General features: G+C 36.4%; 1 protein-coding gene across 7 annotated transcripts in view; it reads left to right on the top strand.

The window, feature by feature from the left end:
• LOC145683555 (phospholipid scramblase 2-like) overlaps window positions 1-27,246 on the top strand; it is a 120,628-nt gene that overhangs the window by 66,930 nt on the left and 26,452 nt on the right. For all 7 annotated transcript variants that reach the window (XR_014131148.1, XM_081754903.1, XM_081754900.1 and 4 more), the window contains one exon: window positions 12,958-13,119. Coding sequence is in view for 6 of the 7 variants with exons in the window: in XM_081754903.1 (XP_081611029.1) it covers window positions 12,958-13,119 (162 nt within the window). In the remaining variant the exon portion in view is untranslated. The remainder of the gene's footprint in view (window positions 1-12,957; window positions 13,120-27,246) is intronic.

Raw genomic sequence — 27,246 nt, 5'->3', positions numbered from 1 at the left:
ACGGACTTTTGCGCCACTTTTGTGACGCTTCTACAAACAAACAAACAATTCTGGTTGTAACCGGGGGAGAGGATCATAGATAGTACATGTTCCTCGGACGTTGAATCTACATTGTAAAGCCGTTATTAAGCATCTCTTGCTAGTTTTAATTTAAGGGGATCAATAATTACACCTGAAATGGTAATTAATATCTACGAGTAGCGGTAGTATTAGAAGAGTAAAGTCAGAGATGAACTGAAGTCAGGGCATACGACGGTGACTGCTTATAAAACAACTGCTTATCACCATATATTTCAATTTTTGCTATGGCGGTGAGTGACGAAACAAAAAATTAATTTTTACCACTTAAGGTGCGAACACATTGTTAAATGGACAAGACGGAACTTATTGTTGGGGCGCTGATAGACTATTAAAAATCTCCTATCACTTTCTTTTCTTGATCTATGTGGATCATTATTGAAACTAAAAAATTGTAATAATTTTCTTCCACTTCTGGTTTTACTACAGAGGTGCTAGTGAAGGTGGAATCTTCCTCTCAGGTGGTAAATCGATTGCAACATTGAAATTGGACATGATTGAATTTTACTAACTTTGGTTTGAATAAAGTGTTAACGAATAAGATGAAATGTATTCTTGGGACGCTAAGTCGATACCAAAAATTCTTCTTGATTCCTCTAATCTTTCCGCGTAATATTCTTTATACAAGGGGATAGCTGTGGTATAAGACTTGTGACACTTGTGCACAACGTAGCTTGGAAGTATAAAATTAAAAGCAATTGTTATGTTAACAAAAATAGTAAATTTGTAATTGATAGTTTCAAACGTTGTCCTACACTAGGATTTGTATTATTAATCATCGTCTCAATACGAACACTACCCAACTTGAAACAGATAAAACCTTCCGTTTGTTTAACGAGATGGCTTCTCGGATAGATTGTAACTTTTGAACCGTGTCACTTTCTTACGATACGTACCTTTCTAAATTCTAAATAGCATTCAGCTTCTTTCTTACATACCAAAAAGGACGACAAGCGAACAATGTTGACAGTAAAGTATGTCTGTATTTGTGCAACACAATGGCTTTGCTACCACAATTGTGTAAAATTTGGACACATTTCTGATGCTATTTGAACTTAATCACATTTTGGAGTTTTGTATTGTTAAAAAGGTAATAGTTAAATAAACTGATCAGGTCATTCTGAGTTGAAATACATCGAGAAGAAATGGAACAATATCAAAAACAGACAACATTTGTGCCAATGTAAATATATTCAGAACGTGCATAGTCTTACAAAAGTCTGTGAGTTAAAATTTAAAATTTAAATGTAAGTGGCAAACATACAGCTTAAAGTATAGTAAACAGGTACAATTACGAAAGAAAGTATTCTTCAATTGAAAAAAAAAATCTTTTCTTAATAACTCAACAAAAAGTAACTTAATAGAATACCGATTTTGGTGAACTATCAAGTTATAACTATTCTAAGGATAGCAACAAAAAGATCCAAATTAATTCATTTGTTCCCGAGTTATTGACAAAAAAAAAATGTCAACTGTCAAATACTTTCTTTCCTCTGTGTACAAATAAAAACTAACACAAGTTCTTAATGGGGGAAATGTTCACGCTAAATATGGTGAAACTGTATCTATCTCAGTCATAGGAGCGAGCCGCGGTGACTCAGTGGTAGAGCGTTCACCTTTGGCGCTTGACGTCCCGGGTTCGATCCCAGCCCCCACCAAGTGAACTTTGTGGTGGACAAACACCGTGTGCGTGGGCTTTCTCGGGGTTCTCCCGTTTCCTCCCACTTTCTTCATTCCACCATTTCATTCATTACTCATCATCACCGTCTCCTTTAGCCTAACCGGCATAACCGTGGGCCGTAAAATTCAAAGATTTCATTTCGTTTCAATCACAGGAGATGAGGTGACTGTGATACTTTTGCAGTTGTTGTTTTAGCAAATGAAAGGTTCGGTTGATCGATGACGAAATATACTGCTATTGTCGTTTGTAAAATGACTTCTATTTACCACGCGGGCTGGAGTTTGACTAACAACAGGCTGAATATTGATAGAACACCGTTTTTACTTACACATTTTTTGTTCATTGAGCGAATTCTTTAGCACAACTGCTGTTAATTTTCCCACAGCCTTCAATACCAGGTTGTGACAAACCACGAACGCCGAGTCTGTGTTAACAGCAACATCGGATCCTTGGTGTTTACATGAGAGACTAAATTGGTAGTTGTCCTTGGACCACCGGTCTGTGTTGAGTTGTATGAACACCAACACATTGAGCTTTATGAATAATATTTAACCTTTAAGAAACTCCTTCTTTTACATGCTCTGATAAAAACAACTCAATTTCTAACTGTTAAAAATGAGTCAGTTGTTAGAGAAACTGGACTTGACGATGAAACTTTATTTTCAGCAAAAGAATAAAACAAAAGCGTTTATTTTATTATTAAATAATAAAATAAAGATATGTTTGCTGCTTCGTATTTTTCAGCATTTAAATGATTTGAGCTTTCGAATAGGAGGCTATTGAGTATTTTGATATATCAAATGTTTTCTTTTGTTTCCAATGCACAATTTTTTGTTTAAGAGGTGGACTAATAATGTTTCTTGTGAGTACTATGAAACGAAGGGTCTGCAAATAATGTTTTAGATTATATTAGTAGATAAATAACGGTCACTTAAATTTTAAAATTAAAATAAGCAAGGTTATGAATCAGGGGTGTCATTTGAGGTGGGCACAGAGCAATTGCCATTCCATGAATTTGAGAAACTTATACTTTTTAATAAATTGTATACAAATATACTAATAGCAATCTAGGTGGACATTCTTGCCCCTTTCCCTGGCAAAACCTCAAATGACAGCACTCTTCTCAAGTTATGCATGACTTCAATAAGTAAGAAAGAACAAAACGTGACTTAAAATCTTGTTAAAATTCTACCTAATATAAACCCTAATAGCATGTTGGTTTGCAGCAAGTCTTTCACTATATTTGATTTTAACTTGCTAGACATTCCGTGCACTGTACACCTGCTGCAGGCGTTTTGAAAGAGTTACCCGCAAATGTCGTAGTTTGATTTTCACTTGCTAGATTTTACTTGCCTCGGAGGCTTGCTGCAACTTTGCAGCAAGTGTGTCAGTTCTAGTTTCTACCAACAGGTGGCACAAAAGTCTAATCTTAGAAATCTCCCCGCCAGGCCGACATTTGTAGTAGGTGCAAAGTGTATGAAGCATTAAAACAAGTAGATAATTAAGATAATTACGTAAGTATTCAGTATGTAGAGATAATTTTTTATTTAAACGTGTATTGTTTGACAAAGTTGTTGAGAAAAATATACTGTGTGATTGTTCGTATACAGTAAATGTTCGGTTTGTAAAAGGCATAGTATATACATATGCAATGCAAGTATATACCTGCAAAAGACTTACTACATTCACTTGCTGAAGACCTGCTGTAGACTTGCAATGCAAGTATATACTTGCAGAAGACTTACTACAAACGTGCTGTAGACTTGCAGTGCAAGTGGTATCCTTGCAGAGACTTGCGTCAAACTTGCACTAACTTGCTGCCGACTTGCTGTACACTTGCAGTACAAGTGGAAACTTGCAGTAGGCTTGCTGTGCAAGTATACCCCTTGCAGAAACTTGCTTTGCAAACTTACCATACACTTGCACTGCAAGTGTGCTGCAAGTTCGAAGAGCGTCAACTAGGAAGTTTGCATTAAACTTGCATCAAACTTGCAGACTTGCATCACAAGTCTGCTGCAAATTTGCCAGACTTGAATTGCAAATCTGCTGCAAGTTTGTTGCAAGTCATTTTTGCTATCTGGGAAAATATATCTATCTCATTTTAGTGTCTCAACTATTCCAGGATTTCATTTACAGGTCTAAAGATAATTATCTTCCAGAATCGCTGGTCAGATTTTATCGCTGGTAAGTGCTGTTTCGTCTTCTGAAACTCTTTCATTTTCTCCATGGTCATTGGTATCTGACAAAATTGTTAGGTTATTTTATCGGAAATTACACGTTTGGTAGGCCTTTAGTGAGGTTAACATTGAGGAGTCCACCAATAAATATATTTGCTATAATGAGTTCCTTTGTGGAAGACAAACATTGAAACTCCGTAAGTTCTGAAACTTCTATAAATAACTTATGTTCTTTTTCAATATTTGGTCCTTTTATTTCGGTGAAGATTACGTTTCTCTTGCACAGAGAAGGCCAGCAATTTTTACGATCAAATATCATTTCTGAAGTTATCATCACAACTTGGCATCCATTAAAAGTTCCGGTCTCACAACACGCATCAAATTATGTTCTTCCAATGCAAAGAGTAAAACCTTTATGAAAGCATCGTACATAAAACAATCGATAAACTATTGTGTCTTGATCTTTATTCTTAAACATGTCATACATAAGTTTTAAATTTAATTATTCTGACAGATAAAAATACTACCTTGATGTATAATGCACTTTTTTAACTGAAAAAGATAAGATCTGTTTTTTTATAGAATGTAGACAATTTCAGCAGTTTTAGCGTTTCTTGGCTTATTCAGACCTCTTAAATAAATTGGTATCTTGTCCTGAAAAAGAAGCTTACACAAACGTGCGATTTTGTCTTTCGTAATTCCGTGTAGACCCATTGATAGGAAAACTTCCTTGGCAATTTTATAGTTGGCAGACGAGATCGATATGGAATAAGAGAAACTACGTTTTCTCCGCTTATCTAATTAATTTTCAATTAGCGGCGCCGGTACCGATGCTGAACAGGTAATGTTGATATTAAACCTTGCAAGTATAGATAAGTAGCGAGTAAAACCTGAAACACACATTCTTCTCTGTTCATTGATAGTAACAAGAAAACATTTCAGTCGACATCTTCACTCATCGGCTAGTTTCCTAACATTTAATTGTTTACGCACTCTGTACTTCGCAATCTACGTGAACATAGTGGGTTTGAGTGAAGTGAATGTCCAAGAAAATGTGATATCATCATCATCATAGGTATTCTGCCTTTATTGGCAGGTCACTTGCCGCAGCTGAGAAACTTCCATGCTCCACGGTCCTTCGCTAACCTTTTCGTCTTCGTGTATGATCTTTCTGTTTTAATATCATCCATTAATTGTAGTCTCCTTCGCCCCCTCCCTCTCTTTCCCGCCACTATACCCTCTAGGACGTCTCTCATGATACAATCTCTTCTTAGGCAATGTCCCAACCAGTTTCTCTTCCTCTTCCTAATAATATCTAAAAGTGTTCTTTTTTCACCCACCATTTCTAACACTCTCTCATTCTTTTTCCGCTCTACCGAACTAATTCTTTCCATTCTTCTCCACACCCACATTTCGAAGGCTTCCAGTCGATTTTCGTCACCTTTACGTAATGTTCACGTTTCCGCCTCATACGGTACAACACTCCACACGAAGCATTTTATGAGTCTTTTTCTCAGCTCTTTATTCAAGGTCCCACAAAACAGACTTTTCTTCCTCCTAAAGGCTTCTTTCGCCATTCCTATCCTTGCTTTTATTTCACGTTCGCACTTCATGTCATTACTAAGAATACTACCCAGGTATGGAAAACTATTCACTTGCTCTATTTTCTCCCCTCCTACTTTTATATTTGACACAGACCCCTTCGTTCCAATCACCATGGCTTTTGTCTTTCTAACATTTATTTTCATCCCATATTCTTCAAAGCCCTTTCTCATTTTTTGTAACATTTTATTGATTTTCTTTTCAGATTCTGCAAGAAGCGCCATATAGTCTACAAATCTTATGCATATAATCATTCTACCTCCCACCGAAATGCCATCATCATCATGTAGGCTCTTTTTCACTATCTCTTCTAGATAGACATTAAATAGTGTTGGCGAGAGGCAGCATCCTTGTCGAACTCCCCTTCCAATTGCACTCTCTTCCGTCAGTTCTTCCCCTATCCTAACACTTACTTGTTGGTTCATGTATAAATGTGATATAGTATCACTGAATTACCCAATATTGTATTTGGCTGGCATTAAGGTAGAGAATGATGTTGCGGTAGTAATGAAGAACGAAGTAGCAAGAAGTGTAAGCAAAGTGAAATGCTATAGTAACAACTTGATGTTTGTAAACCTAGTTTCAAAGCCAGTGGATATTGTGATAGTACAAGAGTATAATACCAACAACCAACCCTGACGGTAATGAAGTAGAAGTAGTATATAGTGAGATTAGTGATATAATGCATCAGAAGAGAAGAGGTAAGATCAACGCCATACTTCAACAACGTAGTAAGATAAGGAGCTGCGAATAAGATGGTGAGACCATTTGGACAAGGTAGAAGAAACGAACAAAGCTAAATGCTTATCGACATATGCTTATGATATGGAGGTGACAAACACGTGGTTTAAGTAAAGAAAAACCAAGCTGTATACATAGAAAAGTCCAGTAAATAAGAAACGCTACCAAAGCGATTACATTCTTATCAAACACCGTTTCAAAAATGGTGTACAAGATGAAGAATCTACTCGGAGCGGACATTGATTCGGATCACTATCTCCCAGTGACGCAAGTGCAAACTTGTTTGGGAAAAGTTAAACTTATTCTACTTGACACACTCCACAATAACATTATCAAGATGGAAACAGCATCAATAAAACGGTGGGTAACTGAAGCATTGCTTAACGAAATGGAGGAACACAGAAGGGCGAAAACCACGGACGTCAAAGACTACAAGAGGCTGAATAATGAATTGAGAAGTGATACGAAGAAAGCCAAAGAAAAGTGCATGGAACATACATGACGAAGTAATGATCTTTAACAGCGCGGCAAAAATAATCTGATGTAACAGAAAACAAAAGAATGATAATGAAAAGGTAACAAAAGTATGCACACGTTTGAATAGAATATCAAAACGGTCATGTAGTCACTAACCATAATAGAATCTATAGAATTTGGTAGGAATATATAGAAAATCTGCATTGGGGAAGAGGAGGGGAGAAAGACGAAATTTTAGCTGTTTCTATTAATCACCATATCTCGGTAACCATTGAAGCTAGAGCATCCAAACTTTTTTCATTTTGTTTGCCTAATTGTCTTCTATAATTTAATTCTGGAGTACTATTGAGCTATAAATATTATGGTTTTCTTGTTATTTTCATATTTATTTAATATTGGTTGCGCGAGACGTCAGTTTTTTAGCCACAGATTCTTTATATGATTTAATTCTTAAATCATGGTGAGACATCAAGACTGTGAGGCAAAAACATGGTAATCCACAATTTTACTATTTTAAGAAATTAGAGGATTTCTGCTGCACAGTTCATTTTCAATTCAAAAGCTGATTTTCCACGTAAGACTATACATAAAGGATTAAACGGAGAAGGTTAGACGAAGCTGTATTCGTTGTTCTCCATTGGGTGCTGCAAAACGCAGCAATGACAAAATTATGTGTTACCATGTTCCTGCCTCACACCCTCAAATGTTTCCTTTAAAAGTTTTTCGTCACTTTATGATCTTTCAAAAAATGAATACTTACATTAGTGTGGCACTAATAGTGCCTGAGTTATAAGCGAATTTATTCTGTCGTATGCGAAAGTGCTCACGACGCGGCCGAAGAGTTACCTTCCCACGAACGGTAAATATTAGCAGCTGATGGTGATTAATATATATGTAATCCTGTCTGCCTGCAAGTATATAATGAAACATGCGTAAATCACAGTTGTGTTCAGCTTAATCATATCTATCCCTTTGGCCATTAAAAGACCGATAGATATCAAACTGTTTCTCCACCACCAGCAACATACGCTGGAATATGAATGTGAATTTCATCTAAATGCTACAACTTAACAAAATATAGTAGTATAAATGTAGCTCATACGTATATTCAAATAATAACTCGAACACAGATATTCTTTTTATAACACCCTTTTCGTGACGTCACATAAGCCAAAACGTTTGAGAGTCAAAGACCTCACAAGCTGGGGAATTTACCTCATAATCCTGAGTTGTACTTTCTGAGGAAATCAAAGTGCGAAGCTAAACCTCAGCAGAAAGGAGTAAACACGAAATACAAACTTAACAATAATCGCCGATGTACTTTCCACACAATATCTTGAGGCTGAGGCAATCCATAGAATAAGGTAGAGGAATGTTAACTGAGTGCTCGAAATATTTACAAATAAGCTGGATGTGAGCAACGTCCTCACGTCAGTATAGTGACACGGCCAATAATTAGAAATGTAGCCAGACACAAGTAGGAAGTTGACAGATTGCATCTAGGTAAAGGAAAGGAATAAGTATACTGACTCGTTATGAGGTTAAAGGAATCTCCTATTGCCCTTATCTTTTAATGAAACAAAAAGGTTTACATAAGTGCTTCCAGAACTGTTTTTTTTCAAAACTCCTCCAGGTTAATGCAAAGATCTGTGATGAAGCTATGCTCCTACTTTTCGGAAAATACAGTCTGAAGAGATTACCTCCAACTAGTGATGCTCTGAAACTACTTATAAAGAGATCCCATTAACAAACAGCAATTTGGGAAATACTGATAAGTGTTAGATTGATCTACCAAGGCCAAAAGAGTCCGGATGGTACTTTGAGGACCAAATTCTAGGCCTGTTTTGAAAACCTTCGAAGATATTCCTAAGGCTTATTTAGAGATTACCATGTGTAGCTCTCAGACTTGAGTGTATAACTTTCAAATGCAAATATAAGAATCGAGGTTTCTGGTGCACTGTAATGTGTAGTTCCCCAAGCGAGTATAAAAATTCAATATCAGCTAATGAACAGAGTAATGAAGGAGACTGAACAGTGCATTAAAGGCATCACAAATTTCTTTATCTTTTTCGAGATATAAAGGTAACCAAGAAAGTTCTATCGTTTTTTGTGGAGCTCTGTATTGAATTGGCCCTCACACCGTGAGTTGAATGCAAATTTAGATAAGGCAAAGGCCGCTGGGATCAAACACCTCTGCAGCGAGGCGGAAGAAATACTAGGCCTTTGGTGAGGGTGTCGTGACTACACGGATTGCGCAGCGGTTTAAGAATGGTGATGAAACACTCGAACACGTACCATGTGATAGAAGACCAACATGTGTAAAAAAAATGAAGATCTTCAGGCAGCAATTGAGGTGAACAGTGGCCAGACATCAGAGGTACTGGAACTACAATTCAGTGTGAGTGCAGAAACCATTCGGCAGCATCTCCATCAACCTGAGAAGCACTACAAGTTGGGTCTATGAGTCCCACATGATTTGACTCCAGATCATAAGACAACGCGAGCAGGCACCTGTGTTTCTTTGCTGTCTCGTCTGAGGAAAGAGTCATTTCTGGACAGGGTGTTGACACGTGATGAGAAGTGGAACCTGTACAAAGCTTCATGCCGCCGTCATCATTGGTTCGCATCCCATGGACAAGCTCCAAAACAACCGAAAGCCAGTACTGCAACAGAATGTCCTCTTGTGTGTTTTGTGGATTGCTTGCGGCATCGTGCATCGGAAACTGCTACCAGCTGTTTAGAGCATCAATGCAACTGTGTGTTGTCAGCAGTTGAGCCGTGTTCAAGAAAAACTCAAAACTCTGGAGCCAGCACGTCTGAATCGCAAAGGGATCCTCCTGTTAGAGGACAATGTTAAGCTCTACGTGGATAGGATGACTCGTGACACCATTCTACGCCTTGGAAGGGAAACACTATTGCATCCACCGTACTCCCCGGACATTGCACCTTCCGATTATCACCTGTTCCATTCCTTGGACAATCACCTTAGATTACGCCAGTTCAAATCCCTAGTAGTGGTACAAAATGCACTTGATAGTTCCTTCGCTTCACGGCCCACTAAGTTCTATCGCGATGGAATCCATTGTCTTCCAGAACGTTGGCAGAATTTCGTCGATGTTCATGGGGACTATTTTTGATCTTCCAAGTACGTCTTAGGTGACATATCGATGTGCGAAAAAGCTACAGAACGTTCTTGGTTACGTTTATGTAAGAGTGGCATAACATTATTTAGAACTAATTGTAGAAATCAAATAATTTGTTCTCTTGTGGAGAGATTTCTTAAGTATATGGTTTCCTTCTATTACGTTTCTTATTATAGATTTATTGTATTATAGCAACTGTACACAATCTTGATAATAGGCAAGTGCTTCTTCTTCTAAATAAAATTTAACACTTTAAAAATTGTTCTTTTCTAGAATGTCTTAGGCATGAGGGAAATGTGGTAAAATATGAAAACGTGGATTGTTCATGATGCCTCCTTGAAGTCAATTTTGAAATCTGGTCCCTTCTTTATTTCGTTCAGTACCAAGTATTACGTAAATCGAAGAACTTGTAGAAGAAACAAATCTTCTCGAAACAAGATTTTTTTTTCAGAAAGCTGCATGTTTGTGCATGTCTTTAGAAGGTATCAAAGACACGTATATATATATATATATATATATAACAGATTTGCAGAGTATTTCACACTGTGTACCGTAGAAAGCTCTCGTTTCATTCTTCAGCGAACTTTTGTATTTTGAGAAGTGTTATTTTCAGAAAAGCCCCTCAATTGATATTAAAAGTGGATATTTTAAATTAGATTATATACAGACTTAATCATTAGGATTATATAATTGAAGGGAGACAATATATTATCAATACATTATTAATCATCAGCAGCTGTTAATATCTACCGTTTGTGGGAAATTAACTCTTGCGGAGCGCCGTGAGCAGTTTCTCACATGAAGTCGCTTATAATTCAGGCACTATTGGTCCTTCACTAATATAAGTATGCATTTTTTGAAAGAGCACAAAATGACGTAAAACTTTTAGAGGAATCATTTTTCCGAATTCGATCATGTAAATAATCTGTGGCTAAAAAACTGACGTTAGGCGCAACCAATACTGAATAAAAATGAAAATAACATGAAAACCATTATATTTAGTTCAAAAATAGACTACAACTAAATTAGAGAAGACAATTAGGCAAACAAAATGAAAAAAGTTTGAATGCTCTAGCTCTAGTGGTTACGGAGATATGGTGATTAACCCATTAGCGCCGTGCGTGATCATATGATCACAGCAGTTAGTATTTATGAAAATATGCCTTGTATAGCATACTTTCAGTGGTTTCTTTACGCTTTGTGTATTGACTACTAGGAGAAGGTTATGTTAACGATATTCGGACAAAACAAATTCCACATTGCGGCGTGAATGTAACCTAGAGGTACAGATATCCGCAACGCGCTAGAAATACAAGAAAAATGGCATCGTCCTCGCAGTAAGTATTAAAAAGCAATCTTATATCTTATCATTTCAAATTATTTTCTGCTGGCTCATGTTTTAGAGATGTCAAAAGTTGTTACAGATTACATTTCACTCATCTGAAAATATTTGGGTCATGGTTATTGACGTTTTCCATCAGTGTGATCATATGAACACGCAAGGCGTTTAAGTAGCGTCTTCTCTCTTACATACGTACGTATAGGTGTCAATAATACAGTAAAATTTTGCAGATATATCAACTTAGAACAGTCTGTACATGCTTTCAGTTGACTTACTCTATTCTTTTACTTTATTATTATTATTATTATTATTATTATTATTATTATTATTATTATTATTATTATTATTATTATTATTATTATATGAAATGACTTTTGCAACTCCTGTTACTGGTAATTGTATGGATTTTCCCTTCAGATACAGAGGTCTTTCACTTCAACAAATTCTTGATATTTTAGAATCGGATGACGTGCATGACATGCAAGACATGCTGAACCGCCGAGACCTAACGTCATTTCGGATGAAGATTCGGGAAAAGGGGATGGAAATGGACAACCTTACAGGGTACCAACTTACCAGTCATGCTGAAGTTGTTTTTACAGATAATACTCGACTTGGTGAAGATGATGTGACAACTCTGTCGTTACAACTGCGTTACGTGTAACGGGGTTCAGCCTGTTTTTAATGTCGAACAAAATTTCCAAAATGAAAACAGAAAGTACTCGTTCGTATGAATTCGGAGAATATTAGCAAGCACATGAAACTTACTGATCAAATGGACCAGGATATCCCATATTATAGAATTAGAATCAAGTCCAAAAAGTGGTGGTGGGCGCCTATCTCTTGGATGATTGATATATCGCACGAATTGCATGGCTAATGTTGAGAGAAACCAGAATAGGCATCTCACACTAGAATTTGCAAGACATATTGTACAAACTTATTTGCAAAATTATAAAACCATTTTATTAGATGCAGGGTTTTCAGCCATTTCTGAGTCCAACAGTCAACAACACCATGTAAGGGATGACGTTTGTCTTTATGAGAGTAACCACTTAGTGCTTCGGTCTAAGCGTAAACGTTATGCAACTACACTGAGTTCAAACACAGTACCTACGAAATGTTTCAAATGTAGCATGGGTTTGTGCGCCTACCAACGTTTTTTTTTCAATTTCAATAAAGTCCCATAGATATTGGGCTCCATAACCTGACAATTCCATAGTCAAAATACTGTGTTTATTTTTGTCTTCTAAAGTGTAACAGTTTCTAAGACAATAAATGTCTCTTTTCTTTTCCATATGTGTTAATAATTTAACAGGGCATCCACTTAATCATGATATACGAAAGTACTTAAACGCCTAGCGTGTTCATATGATCACGGGGCACCCCAACAAAACCGCTTACTTCACGAACTCAAAATTTCTCGTGAATGGTCTTTACACCTAAATAACTCAAAATTACAAATTTTACCTAAAATAAAAACAAAAAATAATTTCGGCGTTAATGGGTTAATAGAAACGACTAAAATTTTTATTTTTTTCCTCCTCCCCAACCCTCTAGTGATGTATTTCTTTCTGGCAGTCGGCATTTTTGTGATCAGTGATCGGTATATATTCAAAAAAGATTACATACCAAATTGTTACATGATTTGTCTATAGAACTCAATTTTTATGCCTACACTATACTAAAAAGTAATATTATTTTGCTTAATTTCAGGTATTTACTTGTGATGGTGAGAGGCAGGTAGGAAAAATTTGTAAAAAGTGGCCTGGGTTGGAGAAGGAGCTTTTCACTGTACGTGATAACTTCGGAATTTGCTTTCCAGTGGATTTGGATGTCAAGATGAAAGCAGTTATGCTTGGAGCCTGCTTCTTAATTGTAAGTATAAAAGTAATTAGTGATTATAGTTTTCAAACAGACAATAAATATTTAGTATTAGCTGTAGGCAGCGGCATAACGCTAGAGTGTGAAAGACCCGCAATGCAACAGGGCCCATTATGGCTTGCGGTGCACAGATTGAGTAAGATCAAATTATATGATATAGAAAAGTCAGGTTGTATATTACTGCAGTTTTGCGCGAGATTCTAAATATTTATTGGGGATAGAAAAAAAGGATTTGTCAAAACATAAAAAAAAATCCTGATTTAAATTTGTGCTGAGTTCTGTACATTTCTTACCAATGCCCACTGTTTCAAAAGTTAACCAAAATCGCCGATAATATATCGGCTATCTTCCAATGACAATATTGCACTATACGTACTAACTGTGATAGTGATCGGTAGATTAAAACACGATTGTAATTTGAAAGGTTAATACAAAGGTTGATAAAATGCACAAAACTATATTAGACCTAACATTTATTATATACTTTCGCGCCGTTTCCAGTTAACAAATTTAGGATTAACCTCTTGTCTATAGTTCTCACTGTTGTACAGCGGTGGACACTTCTAAATGGTACAGCCATATGGAGATTTACGGCTAAGGTGTACCATTTAGAAGTGTCCACCGCTGTACAGTCACTAGGGAAATTATCTCTCCCCCTGAGTGCTCTATTTTATTACTTTGGGGGGTCAAGATCAATTGCAGTTATAAGAACGCCTGGACAGATGCAACCGAAATTACACGAAAGTTTTCTCGGCACTGACAGTAGTTGGTAGCACTGAGCCAGATGTTTATGCAGGTAAGATTGTAGAGTAGGTGACTAACGAAACAGTTAAACAGTTCTCCATTATTAGATGAATCTCTATGGATCGAATCGTGTTATCTAATGAACACCATATATTAATCTCAATATTACTGTGTATGTAATGAATTATTTCATACTGTATGTTCAAAGCAGTAAAAAATTCACTGGCCACACATGAACCAGAAAATGCTTGAAATTGGACGAAAATATCAAATCTAGAACAACTGCTGGAAATAAGTTTGTAAATCATTGTCTCCACTGACAGAACTTCTCCAATTCTCCTCATTCAAACATCTTTTTCTTTCTGGAAAGGAGAATATTTTGCTTGTTACACTGAGTATGCATTGAAATTGAAATTGAAGCATTTGAAAAAGTTCGAACCTGACGGAGATTTGAACTCTTGTCTCCCGAATTGAAGTTCAATGCTCTAACTATTTACTTATCGCTTCACTTTATATTTCACCTAAACTATTAGCTTGTTAAAATCATGTCATGTAAGACTATACACAAAATACTATTGCTCATATAAGGAAACGTTCCTAATGTAAGTCGAAAATGACTTACTCCAGATTTTCTTCTTTAACTGAAAAGCAAGTTATATAAACCTTCCTCAATGTGGAAAACATCACGAAACGTTCATTAAGTTGGGACTATCTAATATCTTTTAGCGAAGTTTCTGATTTAGTCCAGGATCTATGGTTCTGTAGGAAAATTTGATATTACCAGAAATATGAATATTTTTGAAATCTATCAGCATCCATTTTGCATGACGTCATCCCAGAGAAATGTGTCGGATGTTCCCTTTAGTAAGAAAAATAATTATCAGGACCTCTGCTAAGCAAATCTTGAGAAAAGAATGACATTTCATGTTATTCAGTCCAATGTTAGTCGAGATATGAACATTTTAGAGATTAAGTAGCCGCCATCTTGGATGACGTCATTCCAGAGAAATATCGGTTTTTCATATTAGTAAAACGATACGTACTAGGATCTTGCTAAGCAATCGTGAGAGAAAAGAACGAAATTACATGTTAATCAGTCCAACGTTAGCCTAGATATGAACATTTTTGTGATTAAGTAGTCGCCATATTTGATGACGTCATACCCGGAAATCGTACCAGGTGTCAGATGTTCACCCAAGTAAAAAAGTCATTAGTAAGACACCTAGTAACGATTTATGAAAAAAAATTCTCAATACTCAAACTTTCCCACAGAACCCCAGGATCTATGGTTCTGTAGGAAAATTTGATATTATCAGAAATATGAATACCCAGGACTAATTTACATTACAATGCTTCTCAACTCATTTTCCAATTTCGAAAGAGCAAACGACCACTAACATTATTTTCACATTCTTTAAATTGTGTCAACACGAGTAGAAATAGAAATGTGTATGCTTATCTTCCGTAAGTACCAGTTTATTTTCTTATTTTTGAATGATGAATTTCCAGCGTAGTGGTAAAGCAGGAACCTCCTGTCGCATAGACCCAGGCTCGTATCCCGTCGTGATAATTACTTTTTTGTTTATTTGAAAGTATTATTTAGTAATTTTTATTGGAATTCTGTTGTTACTTCGTTATTATTATTATTATTATTATTATTATTATTATTATTATTATTATTATTATTATTATTATTACTATTACTACTACTACTAGTAGTAGTAGTATTGGTATTAACGGTACACTGTATTTTATTTAAAATAAATCATGTCAGAAATATTTCATGTAAAAAATTGCCTAGTCCCGCGCCTCGTTAACTCTTAAAAAAGAGAGCCAAGTGTATCCCTCTATACGAACTTTAATAATTTCATTCTAAGTGCAGTACGAGTCTCTATATCTTATTGGCTGGTACAGTGTACTGAAGTTGATGAATTTTTACAATCTATGATAATTTATGCCAATTATGTCAATAGACATTCTCCTATATCTGCATTAATTTTCCTTCTTATATACATTGAAAATAATTAATAAATAAAAATATTCCACACATATTGCAATATATTGCATTAGATTACCAAGATACATCACAATACTTGGGTCACGGCATCTTTTCTTCTCAAATTCAGCTTCGAAGACGCTGTCGGTTACTTCTTTTCTGGAAGGGATTCGGTATATTTTGAGTTTTTCGTTGTGGATACTATTTCCATTTTCAGGATAAGATAGTCACCTTGTTTAGAAAAGGTAGTAACAGTCACCATGTTGTGTCATCTTCGAGGAAGCTACAGAATTCCTCCTTCATAGTTGGAACTGTCTCTATCAGCGAGAAAGGCGCTGAAGAAGGGGTTGATATACAGCCTCATAATAATAGAATGTTACACCATGTCGGTTACTTCTTTTCTGGAAGGGATTCAGTATATTTTGAGTTTTTCGTTGTGGATACTATTTCCATTTTCAGGATAAGATAGTCACCTTGTTTAGAAAAGGTAGTAACAGTCACCATGTTGTGTCATCTTCGAGGAAGCTACAGAATTCCTCCTTCATAGTTGGAACTGTCTCTATCAGCGAGAAAGGCGCTGAAGAAGGGGTTGATATACAGCCTCATAATAATAGAATGTTACACCATGTCGGTTACTTCTTTTCTGGAAGGGATTCAGTATATTTTGAGTTTTTCGTTGTGGATACTATTTCCATTTTCAGGATAAGATAGTCACCTTGTTTAGAAAAGGTAGTAACAGTCACCATGTTGTGTCATCTTCGAGGAAGCTACAGAATTCCTCCTTCATAGTTGGAACTGTCTCTATCAGCGAGAAAGGCGCTGAAGAAGGGGTTGATATACAGCCTCATAATAATAGAATGTTACACCATGTCGGTTACTTCTTTTCTGGAAGGGATTCAGTATATTTTGAGTTTTTCGTTGTGGATACTATTTCCATTTTCAGGATAAGATAGTCACCTTGTTTAGAAAAGGTAGTAACAGTCACCATGTTGTGTCATCTTCGAGGAAGCTACAGAATTCCTCCTTCATAGTTGGAACTGTCTCTATCAGCGAGAAAGGCGCTGAAGAAGGGGTTGATATACAGCCTCATAATAATAGAATGTTACACCATGTCGGTTACTTCTTTTCTGGAAGGGATTCAGTATATTTTGAGTTTTTCGTTGTGGATACTATTTCCATTTTCAGGATAAGATAGTCACCTTGTTTAGAAAAGGTAGTAACAGTCACCATGTTGTGTCATCTTCGAGGAAGCTACAGAATTCCTCCTTCATAGTTGGAACTGTCTCTATCAGCGAGAAAGGCGCTGAAGAAGGGGTTGATATACAGCCTCATAATAATAGAATGTTACACCATGTCGGTTACTTCTTTTCTGGAAGGGATTCAGTATATTTTGAGTTTTTCGTTGTGGATACTATTTCCATTTTCAGGATAAGATAGTCACCTTGTTTAGAAAAGGTAGTAACAGTCACCATGTTGTGTCATCTTCGAGGAAGCTACAGAATTCCTCCTTCATAGTTGGAACTGTCTCTATCAGCGAGAAAGGCGCTGAAGAAGGGGTTGATATACAGCCTCATAATAATAGAATGTTACACCATGTCGGTTACTTCTTTTCTGGAAGGGATTCAGTATATTTTGAGTTTTTCGTTGTGGATACTATTTCCATTTTCAGGATAAGATAGTCACCTTGTTTAGAAAAGGTAGTAACAGTCACCATGTTGTGTCATCTTCGAGGAAGCTACAGAATTCCTCCTTCATAGTTGGAACTGTCTCTATCAGCGAGAAAGGCGCTGAAGAAGGGGTTGATATACAGCCTCATAATAATAGAATGTTACACCATGTCGGTTACTTCTTTTCTGGAAGGGATTCAGTATATTTTGAGTTTTTCGTTGTGGATACTATTTCCATTTTCAGGATAAGATAGTCACCTTGTTTAGAAAAGGTAGTAACAGTCACCATGTTGTGTCATCTTCGAGGAAGCTACAGAATTCCTCCTTCATAGTTGGAACTGTCTCTATCAGCGAGAAAGGCGCTGAAGAAGGGGTTGATATACAGTCTCATAATAATAGAATGTTACACCATGTCGGTTACTTCTTTTCTGGAAGGGATTCAGTATATTTTGAGTTTTTCGTTGTGGATACTATTTCCATTTTCAGGATAAGATAGTCACCTTGTTTAGAAAAGGTAGTAACAGTCACCATGTTGTGTCATCTTCGAGGAAGCTACAGAATTCCTCCTTCATAGTTGGAACTGTCTCTATACCATACAAGGAGTGTTGAAGAGATGGAAACAAATGGAAGTCTGTCTGAGCAAGGTCGGGCGAGTATGGTGGGTGAAGCAGTACATCTCTCACAAGTTCCAAAGGTTTTAGAGGGCTGACAAACTTGTGTGTGGTTTCGAGTTTCGTGATGGAACACGGCCCCTTTACGATTAGCGAGTTCTGGCCGTTTCTGGATTATAGCTCCTTTGAAACTGTTCAATTATCAACTTTAATCTTCGGAATCGTTTGTTTTGTTCCTAAGTAGAAGCTCAAAAACACGATTCCTTTAAAATTCCACAACACAAAGCATAATCTTACTCTGATGAATGTTTGCTTTTGATGTCGTTAGAGGTAGACGACCCCTTCGGGACCCCAAACGTTTGCGCACCACATTGTTGTACATTTTGTCAAACAATTAAGTGCACGTTTTTCAACCTATAGTATCATCTGCTCTTTAGTGTTATCGATGGTATGAAAATAAAGTACTACATATTAACTCATCATTTCGCTTATAGAGTCCTATTTTCTGATCAGCTAAAACAAGATTCTTCGACCCTATATATATATATATATATATATATATAGGGTGTTAATGAACTATACCGATAAACTGTAAGAGGTGATTCCTCACATAAAAATAAGAGAAAAAGTTCATATGGACCTATGGCGGAAAGTGCATAGTTTTTGAGTTAGGGCTTGTCAAAATCGCGAAAAAGCCAAAATTTAATAGGTTCTATTTTGAATTCTAGAAACTGCGGATGGTGGTCCTTATCAGCGTAAATGAAGCCACGCATACACAATCCAAAAGTGCATATTTCCTCAATTTTTAATAGGTATACAGGGTATTTCCTACAGAATGTAATTTTCAGATATGCTCTCAATAGATTTTTCTGATTTAAAGCTATCCAGATTTGCTATTTTGGACAGTCCCAGCCCTGAATATATGCACTTTTCGCCATTGGTCCATGTGAACTGTTCCCCTTATTTTGATGTAAGGAATCACCTCTTATAGTTTGTCGGTATAGTTCAAGAGCACCCTGTAGATATATTCATGTATTGTACGAAATCACAAAGAACGAACGCAATAGAAACTAAACTAGAAAAAATATTAGATGCAAAATGCTTCGCTTCTCTCGACAGATCATTGAATATATCATTTCTGTTGTAAGCAGCGTCTAAGTGGTGTAATAGTTAACAAGGTGGACTCACGTTCATGGTACCCTCAGATTGATTCCCGATAAAGCCAAATGATTTGTTCTCTTTAGCATAATATTTTTAAAACTATTTAGTCATACGAGAAAAACAAGTTGTGTAGAACACAACATTTCACTTTGGTAGACCCATTAGGGCGAAGAAATATTATCATTTCTTACGGTTCAAACCATGGACAATAAGTTAGTGATAGAGTTTTTCTGTCGCTCTTTTATAAACAATGCACAGTGTGTTATCGTCAGCAAAGCTCTACACAAATGTTCGCCATACAGTCGATCGCGAGCCACTAGCATCTCGCGGTGACATTCTTTTGTAGATTGTGTTAACGCTCCGGTTGGCTCAGCTTGAAGTGTAAGTTTGTAGGCAATAAAAAAAATGTAAGAACTTTTAAGAAAGCCAGTAGTTCTTTATGTTAGTAGCTTACAGTAATATTTAAAAGCCGTATGGTAGTTCAGAAGCTTCATGAATTTGCCAACCACTGCTCTACACTATAGATATTAAACTCACAGGTTTCTGACCAATACAGTTTATTTGTATTATTATTATTATTATTGGAACTCCAAAAGAAAGAAAGAAAAAAAATCACATAATCGAAGCAATGATAGGAACAGAAACTATTGATGTCAGATGTTTCTTAGGTTTACACATAAACGTACTGATATTAGTGCGTTTATGAATTTACAGGTAGAATTATCATTTTATGACAACATGAAATAGAATATAAATATTTGTTAGCTGGTAGCAGTAATCAATTTTGTTTCGCCCTTCTAGGTAGAAAGGTGAGGTGACATCTTAAATAAAATCGTTCTTGCGACTAGAGTTCGATTACTATTTGCAACTTGTGTCGTTCCTTTAATACTTTATGAATTATGCAGAAAGTGTTAAAGCTAATAATTTATTTACTGACGAAATTACGAGTAAAATTCTAAGACTGAGTCAGTTTTGTAAATTCTGACATAACACAGACATGGATCGTACTTAGGGGTGGACGGTTCCTGAAAACGTAAACCGCGGTTTCGGTTTGCCACTTAAACCGGTTTGGAACGGTTAACCGAAACGAACCGATCCCAAACCGAACCGAACCGATCCCAAACCGAACCGAACCGAACCGAACTGATCCCAAACCGAACCGAACCCGGACCGAATCGAACCCAAACCGAACCGAACCGTTCTCAAACCGAACCGTTCTCAAACCGAACCGAATCGTACCGTTCAGAACTGTCCGTAGAACTTTGACAAACTAAACTGTCCAAAGGGTTTGAAACGTGGTTTCGTTTATTATTGGCTAACCAAAACTTAAGCAAACTCCGTCAAAGCAAATTCAGCTGTGTCCACATGGAGCTGAATTTAATCTTTAACTCACTCGTAACATACGACCAGTTAGCAGATTTGTGTACAATAAAAGAATAAAATAGCAAAGAGCCTGCAAGTACTCATTGCAGTATATATATATATATCAAATGTTTGTATATCTTTTGTATATATGTAGATAGATAAAAATATGACTTAACTAGATACCACGTATGCACAAAAAAAAAAATCCTGGCAATACAAGTATTTGATGGAGAAATGATCCCAATAAATTTCTTCAAATTAGAAGCATATCACATGCCAACGGAATTTTAAAAAAATCACTGGTAGTGATCAGTCTTTGAAAAGATGAAATTCATTGGGTTAAGTTCTGACCTGTTAAGCCACCATTCTACAACTGCTTCAAATTCGAAAATGTTATTCTTCTTGTTTATTTTCACTTTTAATATTCCTGCTCAAATAGCACCTTGCATATGTCTTATTATATAATTACTTTCTGTAAATAATAAGTAAAAACTTCTTGTGAGTTTTACTGAAACGTTTGAATTGCGAGCGTAGCGAGCATGAAAATTTTTAACAAATCTATTTCTTTGCAAACCGACAACAATATTGATTTAATAGGGCGCCAATACTTTTACGGGTCACCACATCGTTTACTCATTTTCAACACTTCTTTTTTGTTATTGCTTGTTCGGCGCCCTCTTGCTACCAGCTTCCCCCTCCCCCCGTAGCTACGGCTCTGGTTGTGGTATCTTCTCCGTCACGATGTAGGTTTTGTACATTTGCTAATCGTACGCATAAATATCATTCTCTGACAGACGAGTTGCACTAAGTTGCAATCTCGCTATCTTCGATTGTGGACAGTGAACACAAAGGCGAGGAAACATCTACCATTTCCCAGTTTAATTTCTCTTTATTTCATCACCATACGAGTGTGATTACAGAGGTAATGGAGGAGTACACACGTGAGAAATTATAAAAAATCTAGGCTTAATAATAGACCAAGGTCTTAGCTGGAATAAACACATTTCTGAACAGTGTATTAAAGCTAAGCGCATCTTACGAGAGCTTTATAAATTAAAAGGCTATTTGTCGCAAGAAATAAGACTATATCTGGTTAACACTCTCATTTTGCCTCTGTTCGATTACTGCGATTCAATATATGGTAGCTCTCTCTCCACTCAAAATACTAGAGCAATTCAGAAAGTACAGAATTACTCTTTACGCTTCTCTCTCAATTATTTATTTATTTATTGAACAAATTCCCAGATACAGCATAATTGTGCCATTTTACACAGGGAAATGTCAACAAGCGGGAAAAAATGAAAAAAGAAAAAGAATTAAAAAATAAACAACAACAGTAACATCAATAGTATTAACAAAGAGTGCACAAGTAATATTATTTAGCCAGCACGCGTTTTATTGCTCTTTCAAATACCGGGTAGCTCGAAAAAATGTCCACCTCACTTGTTAGATTATTATAATAGTTGGGTACTCGGTGAAAAAGAGACCTCTGTATAATTGTCAACCTAGGGCGTGCAAGATGGAATAGGTGGGTATTCGGGGTTTTGCGGGAAGGGACATGTAAGGATAGTTGTTGAATTAGGGTTTCTGATCTTAGGTTTCCATTTACAATCTTATGAAGAAACTTCAAATCAGAGTTATTTCTGCGTACTTCCGGCGTCTGGATATTAAGATATCGCAAAATTTCCTCCTTAGGTAATATTCGAAGTGCGGGAATACGAAAACGTACTATTGCAATAAAGAAATTGAGAACAGACTCAAGTCTAGAGAGATGTGTAAGTGCGGCCATGACCCATATGAGAGAGCAGTATTCGATCTTGGGTGCTATTAGAGTTTTATAAAATGTTGTTAATGATTCCACAGTATGTAGTTCAGTGAATCGGTAAAGAAGCCCCAGCATACGCATTGATTTCTTAATTATTGAGAAGATGTGGTCAGAGAACGACAGTTTCGAATCAAAGATGACACCAAGATCATTATGACTGGCAGAATGTGTTATAGGAGAATCGTTAATATGGTATTTGGAGGGAACAGGAGACTTTTTCAGAGTAATTGTAATACCGTCACATTTCTTACTGTTAAGTTTCAATTGCCACATTTCACACCAGTCTACAAGATAATTTATGTCTTCCTGTAGGGCAATTGTGTCATGGAAACATGATATTTCTCTATATAATTTGCAATCGTCAGCAAAAAGCAAAAGGCCACTAGGATTAACTGATAGGTGAGAGTAGAGATTGTCCATATACAGGACAAATAGCAGCGGCCCTAGAACGCTTCCCTGAGGCACCCCCGAGATCACAGGTTGGGGGTTAGAAGTCGCCCCTGAAATAACAACTTTCTGTTTACGGGCCTTTAGAAAGCTGGTGATTAAAGAGACAAATTTACCATCTACATTAAACCTATTGGAAAGCTTGTGGAGAAGAAGAATGCGACTGACAGAATCAAAGGTCTTTGAGAGATCAAAATAAATGACATCTAATTGAGTATTGTTATTTATACATTGAACTGCACAGGAAAGAAGAGTACTTAAGTTTGTGAGACTTGAGCTTTTCGGTAGAAAGCCATGCTGAGAGGTGTGAATGTAAGGCGACGTGAATTTGAGAAGCCTGTCTTTGATTATTTTTCGCAGATAATAGATATTACAGAAAGAAGAGATATTGGCCTATAGGAGGATACTTGATCTTTAAGTCCTGATTTATATATTGGGGACACATGAGCTAGTTTCCAGCTGGTGGGATAATATCCTTCTCTGAAGCATCTATTGAATAGGATGGATAAAGGAACTGAAATAACTGAAGCAGTTTTGTTAAGATAGAGAGAGCCAATGTTGTCGGGCCCAAGAGATCTATGTGGAGAAAGCGACTGCAAGAGAACCAAAACCTCACCCGGTGTCTGATAAGGTGTTAGTACAAACGGGGAGGAGAGGGGAAAGATGGGTTGTAGGGGGAAAGGCGGTAAATGTTTTACAGAAGTAGTTATTAAAAAGGTCGGGTCTCTGACCATCACTAGCTTCAAAATTCTCGTCATGGACTGTTGCTGGTATGCCGGGAGATTTCGATCGAGTTTTAATTACAGTCCAAAATAGTTTAGGGTTGCTAAAAGTAAAATCACTAATTGAGTCCATGTATTCAAAGTACTTACGTCGCTGTACCTTCTTCGTAAAGCTTCTAATTTTAGCGAATTGTTTATATGTGTGGTCACTCGGATGTGACTTCCATAGATTCCAGGCAACCTTCTTGTTTTTAAGAAGATCACGCAGCTCATTGTCGAATCAGACCGGAAACTTCTTCGATTTTGATGTTTTTATAGGGACAAAATCCTTTATAGTTGAGTGGACAACAGATGTGAATAGGTCCACCGCCTCGTCGACAGATCCTGCCTCCAACAAACACCAAGGAAAGAGTTCAATAGCCCGACAGATGTCACGCCAGGGGGCTTTCTTCCAAAGAAGTTGTGACCTACTTTTAAGGGGCTGGTTTGTAGTACTGGAGGGGAAGAAATTGAATGAAATATCCAAGGAATCGTGGTTCGAGGGAAAGAGATTGCTGCATGGAACAATACAACGAGGATCTAAGTTAGAGAGAACATAATCCAGATTGCTATTTTTGCGGGTATTATGCATATTGTGCTGACCCAGTCCAAGTCCATGAATAAAATTGTCCTGAAATAATTGTCATTTCCGTCTTTAGCGATGCCATGCTTACTGCCCTGCCATGTGATGGTGAGTTTGAAATCACCCAATAGGATGACGTCACAGAGTGATAATGCTTGTAACAGTGAGTCATGGCAAGCTTCTAAGATGTACTGAGGAGTGTTCTTGTGCGGTCTATAGAAACACCCAATAAACACAGAGCTACATTTTGAAATAAACACTTCGACCCAAATAAGTTCATAATTCCGTTCAAGATCCAATCTTCTCTTCCTCTTCCACTTATTATTTATACAAATCATCACTCCACCTCCACGAGTTATGCGGTCTTTACGAAAGATTTAAAAATTATTTGAGAAAATAAGTTCACTGTCGTTCACGGATTACAGAAAGTCTTAGTATATTTTGCCGGTACTTAATGAAAATAATATCCTAACCATGTCCCGAAGACGATAACTCCGATACTGTTGTTTACTATACAAAATAAATTCACATAAAACACCACCTTACTTGCATCATAAATTAACATGTAGATCAGAAATTCACCGTTACCATACCTGAGGAGGTAATAAACTGAATATGCCCCGGCATTCTTGAAAAATAACAGAGAAGGCATTTTCAATTTCGGCAGTAAGAATCTGGAACTCCGTACCACAGTCAATCACTGACAAACAATACAATTCATTTAAATCATCACTCCAAACATTATTATTTAGAGATCAGAGACAAAGCATTGGCACACATGAAAGGTTTACTACAGTATGAAATTGGACTGAAATTGGACTTACATTATTAGTTTTTTCTTTACATTTACATTTACTGAGTGTTTTGTTTATCCTTAGTATTATTGAATGTAGAGATGCAAGGGCTCGAAAAAAAACAGGCTTTTTTGAAAAAAAACTCGGTTTTTTCTGCTTCGCTTTTTTGCTTGGGAAATTTTGGGCTTTTTTGAAAATTCTGCTTAAAATGGATAAACCAGATTTTGTTTCGCTTCTCTACAACACAAAAAGTCATTTAATTAGTGGTGGATGCCGATAATAATATAAATCCTCGAAAATAAACCATGAATTTCGAAAAGATATTTCAAACGGTTTTACTCCTCAACATATTTACATTATGAATTCCAAAGGATTAACCAATGTATATAGTAAGATGTTTTTTAACCTCCTACATACAAAAGTAAGCAGGGTTGGCAAGAACCATGGTTGTTTTTGAAAATGCCAAAAACCCGTTTTTTGGGGGGAGTTTAAACTAGGCTTTTTTGGTTTAAACCAGTTTTTTGGGTTTAGATATTTTGCTTTATGTATTTATATTACATATTGACAGAAATAAGTTTGTTTCGCCTTGGTGTTATTATGCAACAACGGGGTTATGCTGGAAGAGGTCACATAAGCTTAAAAAAGTCCGGTCAGTGAATTTCTTAAATTGAGAAACTCCCGCCCTAACCATCGGGAAAATCCCGTCATTACTCTAAATGTAAAACAATAACGGAAAAATCCTGTTATTGCTTTGCATGTAAAATTTAAACGTCAACGTATCATAATCAGTACGCTAAAACTGAGGTATTAAATTACAAATTTAGTACCTACATATCATTGAAAGTCCAATCCAAGCTAATGTTGGAAGCAACGTAGGCAATCGATAAATTTTGTCAATTTATATCAGTATATTTAAGCAACCCTTTCTTCTTTATAAAACAACAGGCATTCAGGCATGCAGAAATATACAATTTAGTTTCGTTTCGTATGTTCAGGCTTAACATCCTTACGTAATACCGAGGTTATCAAAGAGAAGACTTTCGCTTAAAGTTACATCCGAACCGCTACTTTGTTTACGCATTAAAGAAGGGTTGTGGTTCGACCGAGAATTTAACATGGGACACCTTGATTAAAAGGTGAAGAGGAAATAAAACTAATGCAGATGGTTTGATGTATGGAAACGTCACCATGAAGTTCACACGATTCGCCTTTTTCGTTCTTTTTATTTTTTTCCGGTTTAAACCAGTTGTTTATTTAAAAAAGATAAAAATAACAGCTGGTGTAAACCAGCCAACCCTAAAAGTAAATACTTCTTTTAAAAAAATACTCAAATAAGTAGCAAAATTCTATGTAGTATTTTTACTTCAAAATATTCCATACCCTCTTTTTGGAACAAAATAAAATTAAAATAAAACATAAGAAAAATACTTAGATTTAAATGATGCATCTAGAGCTTTTGGTTTTGTATATTCTTCAAATTCTACAGTTTTATATAAGCACCATCACGGTTTACTCAGTCATCAAGTTTTCAGTATTTCTAACAAGAGGGATTCAACATATGAAGGGTGTGAGGTAAGAACATGGTAACTCACAATTTTACTATTTTAAGAAATTGAAATTTTCTGCTGCACAATCCATTTTGAAAGTCGGAAAGCTGATTTTTCACATAAGACTATGCATGAGGGATTAAACGACGCGGTATGCGTTGCTGTCTATCTGGTGCTGCATAACTCAGCAATTGAAAATTTGTTAGTTACCATGTTCTTGGCTCACACCGTTCATATTATTATGGAACTCTCCCCACCTCACCAACACTAAAAAAAAAAAAGACTACGGAATATATTTAAGTTAAGACAAATACAACTGCACAACAAACATGACTGAGTGGAGCTTTTGCGCTTCTATCGGGAAGTCCGGGATTCAACTCAGCATTCGACCATTCTGACAAAACTTTTCTTCATTCCATCTATGAAGTAGAAATAGTGCGTGTACTGTGAGTTGGCCGACTTCATTTCTTATTGTTTTTAAATCGTTATTATTACTAATTACCAGCAGTGACGGTTTTGCAAAGGTTAGAGGGGCGGTCTTTCGGACTGAAGCCTGTTCCCCAAAATTACGGAATGTCTAAAACAAACGAATTACCTATTAGTTATGCCTTTACTCTTAA

This window comes from Thermobia domestica, chromosome 4 (genome assembly GCF_964235325.1).
Source record: "Thermobia domestica chromosome 4, izTheDome1.hap1.1, whole genome shotgun sequence".
Classification (NCBI taxonomy): domain Eukaryota; kingdom Metazoa; phylum Arthropoda; class Insecta; order Zygentoma; family Lepismatidae; genus Thermobia; species Thermobia domestica.
Note: the sequence above shows the minus strand (reverse complement) of the source record. Positions and strands in the feature narration are given on the sequence as shown.